Raw genomic sequence first — 7,830 nt, 5'->3', positions numbered from 1 at the left:
GTACTGGGGGCCTGACTTGTGCACAGGGAAGCCCTACCATGGAGCGGCCACAGGCCAGCAATGGAGGCTCCCAGTGGGGAGGAGTTTTAGTCCAGGGACTGGACTAGTTACCTGTGATGGCCCCAGAGAAGTTGTACCTCGGTGGTGCTCACTGGAAGCCACTTGTTCCAGTCCCTGTGGACGCACCTTGTGTGCGCTGACCCACTGAACAGTCACAGAGGTGAGTGAGTAGGTACCGGTGCACCAGAAAGTACCACCAAACCAGGAAGGATAAATGGGGATGTGATCTCCTAGAACCAACATCAACCAGTCTAGTGTCTGCGCATCACGATGCTCATGCCTTCTTACTTGGCCAGTAACTGCAGGTGGGAGAGTTGGGTTAACATGTCATGGAGGACACCAGATGGTTAACATCCAGTTCTCTTTATTACTGACATTTATTCACAACCATTCAAGCAAAGGTAATCCCCGCATCTACCACCCAAACCTCAGTCGCTCCCCGAGAGACTCAGGTGCATATTTCTAACTCCTTAGGACAAATCTCCCCAAAGAAACCATCGAGTCCCCTGTTAGCATTTCCCCCCACCCTGAGTAGTTGTCTGAAACTGGCTGCTGTGTTCCTGTACGGTACACTTATGTCCGGGTTTCAGTGCTCAAGTGCCCAGAGTAAAGCCTATGAGATGTGCACCCAGCTGGACACTCAAGCAACAGGAACACAGAATGGGAGTTGGGTCAAGGAAAGTTCTACAGCCACAGTGAGGACAGGTGTAAGCGCAGAGCCAGATCATTCTGGGCCGCCCCAACTCCTGCAACATATGATTCAGCATGGCATGCATCTGGGCAAGTCGGCCCAGGTTGATGGTGCCGCTCCTTTCCTCGTAACTCTCCAGGGGGGCCGCATAAATCACGCAATTCAGCTTGCTCAGCCCAACAATGTGGTGAAGCAGGTCCTCCAGGACGATCATGGAGATAGGGTTTTCACAGAAACTTAGGGTTGTGAGCTGGGAGCAGTGGCTCAGGGCTGGCAGGATGTCCAGGAAGTGGGCATCCATGATCCCACACTTATACAAGTCCAGGTCCTGGAGAGTGGGGGAGGCTCTCTCTAACAGAAATCGGAGTGACCCAGAACTGATATTGGTCAGGTTGAGCCCACTGAAACTCAGGCCTTTCAGCTGGCTGACGTTCAGTTGCTGGGAGAGATGTCTCAAGTCTCTTTCGAAAAGCAGGCAGTTAGTGATGGACAGGGTCGCCAAGGGGGTCCTCAGGCACCTGGGGAGACATAGAGCAGTTACATGTGGGGGATGGACCTCGTGGGCAGAGGCAGGTGAGGATGATGCAAGCCTTCAGGGTAAAGAGGCCCATGTCACCAAAGCCTAGAGTGTTCCGGATGATGATCAAACCCAGGATGTTGCACAGTGAAAAGTGACATTCAAGTCAGAGCAAATTTGAGTGGAATCTTTCCTCATCTGTTAACTGCTCCGTGATGGATTCAACTGGATGAAACCTCACACACTCCATTTACTCATCCGTCAAGTGGAGTACATCATACAGCCCAGCCCAAACATACAAGTGTTGTGAACATAAAGGTGGGAGGTAAAGATGGGAGGAGCTCAGAAAGGAGCCTGACCCAGGGTCTGAAGCAGGAGGCAACCAGTGCATTTTAGTATTGGAGACATTTCTTGAAATGCCTGCAACTCGGGCTTCCTTCCAGCCACAGCCTAGACCCCTGTCACCATCATCTCTTAGCCCAATGAGACCTCTGGCAGTTGTGCAGAAAGGGCTAACCTGGGCACAGTCAGGCAACATCAAACGAGAGCTGACACCCTCCAGGAACTTTGATCACTGCACTGTTTACAAACCACCTATCCAATTTTGTAATGACTCCCTCTGGAACCCTGCATTTACCACGCATTCTGTTTGCGAGAGCCTATGGCAACCCTTGGCAGACAGGTGAGTGAGGCAGGTTTGGAGTGAAAGGCTGCCATGGCCAAATCTCTAAGTGCGGAACTTAACCCCTGAAATCTCACCTCTGATTGGCTTTCCCCTTGTCATGGCAATCCTCACTTGGTTCTATTGCATCATCTTCCCTTCCACACCACTTACAAGGATGCCCAAAGCTACCATCCCCTGGCCCAAAGCCTCCATTACGCCAATTCCTAGCAAGGAGTCCCTTTAGTAGCCTCTGTCCTAGTGCATATGTCCTACCTTTGTCTGGGAGGTTATGTCACAACATGCAAGGTGACAGAGCGGTGAACAAGACACTGACTGTGTGGCCCGTCTATTGGCTCAGGCACTCTAGCACTGCTGAGGGACGGCACACAGGAGAGCCCATTCACTGTGCACTGAAATGGAAAGGGACTCGCTCTGGTCGGCAGGGAAAGCTCGCCACCGCTCACCTGAGGATCTCGTCCAGGCGGCCTCTGAGGATGGAGACATCATCCAAATTGAGCTCCTGGAGGTGGGGCAGGCTGAGGAACTGAGAGGTGACCAGGCTAACACACTGCTCCTCCTCCTCCAAGGTGGTGTGAGAAGACGTGAAGACATGGGAGAGACGGAACCGGCGCAGATTGCCCATCTGGCCCAGGTAAGGAGCGAACTTCCTCAGGGTGGACAGCTTCCAGGTACAGTTTACCTCCAAATCCTGGACAGAGTCCAGCTGCACCATATCCAGGATGTTAGTGTTTTGCTTCGACATCGCAAAAACCTTCAGCTTCTTACAGCAAAGGTGCAGCAAACCTCTCCTCTCGCTGATTTTCTTAATCAGGTAGCTGAGGAACTCATCAAGGACACCTTTCTTGAGGCAAAGGTCTACTAACAGCTCCAGGGGGGCCAAGGGTGGATTTGGCCTGGCCGTTAATCTGTGCACTTTCCCCCTCTTCCTCATGGCCTGCAGGGCCTCAGGCTCCAGCAGTGAGCACAGATGGGCTCTGGTTCCGGCCCACACGATCCAGAATCCCTGATGAACTCTCTTCTGTAAATTAAGCACCTGCAGTTTCCATCTCCTGTGGAGAAAATAGGAGTTATGCTGGGGTGCATTATGATAACAAGGAATAAGACCATGAGTCTAGGAATCTGGGCAGCTGGGCCAGACACCTGACTGGACTTTTGACTCAATGTCCCAGAATCACCTGCTCCTGGTGCGACTGGGATCCTTCATGGTCCCCATTCCTAGTACATTTAGGTGCCACCAGGAAGGAGTGGGCTCGTGTCCCTTCGGTCAACCTCGGCATTTTCATCAGCCTTATGTATCTGAAGCCTGTTCCCAGAATGACCCCAGCAGTGGCTCCAAGGACTGCCTCAGTTCTCCCTTTGGCCCTGCACACTCCTGGATCCCAGCTGTAACTGCTCAGATCCCCAGGGTGCTACCAGGCTACTGAATCCCCCATACCTGTGTCGAGTGTCCTGGGCAAGCAGGGCATCGAGTCCCTCCATCACAGCCTGCAAGATATCCAGGTAAGGCTGCCGATGGTTCATCAGGGCCCCCAGAGGGAGGCAGGGGAAGGGCCAAGCCTGCACCATGGCCTGCAGGACTCTGCTGTGCTTCCCAGCGAAGGCTGCCATGAACAGAGGTGGGAAGAGCTCCATAGGAAGCCACTCCAGAGCAGCGATGGCTGAGGCTTCATCCCGCAGCAGGCTCTGACATGCCAGTTCCAGGAGTCTGCGTGGAGCTGGGAGGCTCATCCCCATGAAGCTGCTATGAAAGAGATCATGGGAGTAAGTCGGGAGCAAGGCATCTTATCAGGCTGAGCATGAGCAATCCCGGACCTTCTCCCTTCAGAGGGACCAGCTGAGGGCCAAAGGCACTCCTCCAGCAACAACTGGAGCACCCCCCTAATTACCCCAACCCCGTTTTCTGCTTAGGGTCTCAAAGCCACTCAGCCCTGCCTCTCCTCTGCCACTGGCAGGACAAGAACCAGGCACCAAGGAGGGGTGAGATGACAACTGGACACCTCCCACTTCTACCCACTGGCTAGCTGGAATTCTGCTGTGCAGTGAGTACTGGGAACCAGAGAGATGATTCCACCCTTTCCAGAAAAAAAGTTTCTGAGGATCACTGAAGGACTGAAAACACCTCGAGTAGGGAGCAGCCTGTGGCACAGGACTGCCTCTTGCTAATTTCCAGGAAATAAAATAGATGGGGAAGATTAAGGAACACCCACACAATGGATACCATTGAGGCCTTTGACACATTTTAAATGAGGAATATAAAAGCAGCACAAACGTTTTCTGAAGCAAGGGGGAGCTGGAGGTGAGAAAAATAACGATTAATTCCAACATGTACATTTTACTGTGTGTCCCTTCTATGAATATTAGAATGCCCACTTTATACATGACAACAGATGGCTCACATGTCACAACTAAGGCTCCTCACAATAAGAGGCTGCAAGCCCTGGTCAGTGTTGCTCAGTGTGTTGAGCATCCTCCCCTGCCCGCCAAAGGTCACTTGAGGGCTCCATTCCTAACCCCCGTAGGGGGTGGGCAGGAGCCAGCTGATGGATGTTTCTCACATCAATGTTTCTCTCTCTCTCTCCGCCCACTCCCTTCCTCTCTTTCTAAACATCAATTGGCTGTTATGAAAGACTTTCATTAAGACCTGTTTTCACACAGACAGCCCAGCCGCTAAAAACTACAAAAAGGATTTTGCCACTTTGGCCTACAATAGGTTCCTTAGCAATACTTGACTTTCAGACACAGCGAAAACTTACCCTTTGAACCTCTATGAATGGCAAACGCCAAAAGAGAAATCAAAACATTTTAGATTAAGGCAAACCTGCATCCAGAGGCAAAGGCAAAGTCCGCTCATTTGTATGGAAGAAAGGACAAATCTCTGGGTTCTTGGCCTGCAGGTCGTTGGGGACCGCCTTAGGCTCCTGACTCACCAGAGCAGCATGGTGCAGGGAGCCCTGTGCTCAGAGCTGGACATTGACTCTCACGCTCTAGATTCTGTTCCCTCCTTGGCCTCCTCAGAAGCCATTATGCCCCGTCTGACCACACGTTCCTTTTGAAGTCTAGCTGAAATGGCTACTTCCACCTGAGAGCAAAACCTTAGCCCTGGATCTCCAGGCATTTAATCCTGATGGGGTTTTGCACTCTCCACACCTCCAACTGAACCCTAGGTCCATTCATGAAAGGAAAAGAAAAGGAAACCAGCCTGGAAGTAGACTTGATGTGGGTGTTGGTGCCACATCAAAATTCCCTAATGTTCCCGTTAACACACCTTTAGGGAGACAGTGTATCGTCTGAAGAGCGAAAAAATTTCAATGCAACTGTATTGAGTACCAAACAGCCCCTGAGACTTGATGTTACCTACAATTGCAAATCCCGTACCCATTCAAAGAGGAACAGAGGGACAGTTGGTCTTCCAGATTTTGAGGAGCAAGTCTTCCCCAGAGGAGGTCAGGCCAAAATCACATCTAGGGATTGATCAGGAGAAGGGAGGGGCTGCACGTTTGGAATGGGACAAAGGAAATTACCCAGGACAAGGTGAACATTGGGGAAACTCAAAGACACTGACTGCATCAACTTGAGAACTTATAAGGCTAGTGGTGAAGAAGGAAACTGGGTGGATCCCTTAAACCCAAGCTGACGGGGAGTATAGGCAGGAGATTCTGTCACCCTTCCTCTGTGGAGGTAAAGGGCATTTCCTCTCAGAAGAACCAGATCAGCTCAGCAACCTGGCTTGAGAAAATTAAATGTGAAAATGTGGGTTGTGGTGAGGCCAGAGGAGGGGTGTGGCAGCTGAACATGGGATGTGACTTATACAATTCTGAAAGCCACTGAGGGCTGAGAGTCGTGGCTCTTTGGAATCTTGGAGGCACAGTGAAAAATAAATGTGGGCCAAAATACCTGTGTATCCTTACCAAGGACCTGCTACAGAGGGCATTCATTTTAGCTCAAGCATCCTATTACACATCCCAACCTTTCACAGGCAACAGGTTATTCCCAGCCAAGTTCCAGGGGCCGGGGCCCTAAACATGACTGCCAAAGTCTGTATAAATAACTAATGTTTGCTCAACCCCAGGGAACAATCCATGCAAATTTGGCTTCAGAAAGCTCCTTCTGGGCCCAGGCCTAAAACTCTCACTCAGATTGTGAGGGAAGATGTCCTCTCTCAGGATTAAGCACAGTGCACTGATACACATTCCCCTTCAGAAGATTTGAAGCTGTACTTGGCATGTAAGGATCTGCCATAGTTTGGGATATCCCCATGCTGTACTGAGTCACACATTGGATCTTTTGAAATCCAGGGAGACACAGAGAGAGAGCCAGAGAGCAGGGGGGGGGGGAGAGAGAGAGAGAGAGAGAGAGAGAGAGAGAGAGAGAGAGAGAGAGAGACGCAGAGAGGAGCAACTTTTCTGTAGGCTCTTCTGTACCCCCTGCATTGTGATGCCCAAACAACTTTCATATTTCAGGCAGAGGGACCACGTGACAGATTACCACAGTGGTGTTGACCTGAAAATTCCAGACTGGCTGATGAGGTTTCTGGAAGTGGTTCAAACTGAAATGAGGTCAGCAATTGAGTCTAGACTTGGTATCATGGGCTTAAAGCCGGAGAGGTGCCACCTGGGGTGAGATTTTCTCTTTAACACAAACATTACATGCACCAGGCAGAAACTGGAAAATTGGAGGAGCCCAAGCTCAAGCAGCTTCTATGAGATCCCAGTGTCCAGGAGATACAAGGAGGCAGGAGGGACCACTTAGAATGACCTAGAAACAAAGTGTGAGCGAACATGCCTTCTTCATGAGCCAGAAATACTCCTCTATCCACCCCCCCACCCCCCATACGGAGCCTGCTTTCCCAGGGCATGTGCTGTGCCACTGAGGGCAGGAGAACTTCATGCCCAGTATTGGACAGGCTCCGCCGACTCCCAGCACCCACACATGAATTTGGGGGATGTTTTCACCACATCCTGGTCTCTTGCCACCTGCAGGGTCATCATGGCCCTCACTTATGTACAGGACACAGTAGCCTCTGAGCCCATGGGAAGGGCCCTCCTGTGCAACCGCCTTCCCTAGTCACAAAATAGCTACTGTGATCCCAGGTCATCTGCCCTTGTGACCTCTTTTAAGAAAGGGGGTCCTTAGAATGTGCTCCAAATCTGGGACCCTCTTTATGCATCCCTGGAATGTCAGTCAGCCCATCAGGAACCTGATGCTGGGGACACCTACTGACAACAGAAATCAGGAGTTCTCCCCAATTCTTCTGAGCTGTTTTGGAGAACGTGACAAGCTACAGTGTACAGAAGAAAAATCAACATCCCAGCTGCCTTTCTGGAACCAAAGAGGCACCAAAGAGGCAGGACGATGCCCTTCCTGGGTTCCACAGCAAGCCCTGCCTCTGTGGGCCTTCAGAGGCCCTGGGGACCAGTCCTCATGCATGGGCCTTCCCATCGTCCAATCTCTTAACCCAGCCTTTGAGCAGATACCCTTCCAGCGGCTTCTTTACCTCTGCAGTCAGACCTCTTCCTACACTGACCTATTTTGTCCTCTGTGCCTTTTTCAAACTCACAAGTCTCTGCTGGCACTACCTGACCTGCCTGTGCCCAACAATACCTGGTTTCACTTCAGACCCAATGACATCTAGACCTAAACAACGGATTGCCCCTCTTTGTTGCTCCCCAAGGAGAACATGCCTCACATCCAGGACATGCCTGGGTCTAGCCATTGAATGCCAAGGACGCTGTAGGAGGGCTGGCAGGACGCAATGGCACAGAGTGGACATGTTCTCAGGGATGTCCACGGGTTGGCCGATCCTCGCCCGCCAAAGACAGACTCCTCTCCTCTCTCTCTTCAATACATGATTTACTCAAGAACAGTCACTGAGTGCCT

At 51.3% G+C, this 7,830-nt stretch overlaps 1 protein-coding gene across 1 annotated transcript; it reads right to left on the bottom strand.

Annotated features, from left to right (window-relative positions):
• Positions 1-653: 653 nt before the first annotated feature.
• LOC308512363 (melanoma antigen preferentially expressed in tumors-like) lies at positions 654-3,474 on the bottom strand (the record flags this gene model as incomplete). Its single annotated transcript, XM_081082132.1, has 2 exons — positions 654-1,269; positions 3,389-3,474. 2 exons carry the CDS (start codon positions 3,472-3,474, stop codon positions 654-656), a joined length of 702 nt encoding a protein of 233 aa, XP_080938258.1.
• Between the last annotated feature and the right edge of the window lie 4,356 nt (positions 3,475-7,830).

The sequence above is a fragment of the Myotis nattereri genome (genome assembly GCF_964212035.1).
Source record: "Myotis nattereri genome assembly, chromosome: Y".
NCBI lineage: Eukaryota > Metazoa > Chordata > Mammalia > Chiroptera > Vespertilionidae > Myotis > Myotis nattereri.
Note: the sequence above shows the minus strand (reverse complement) of the source record. Positions and strands in the feature narration are given on the sequence as shown.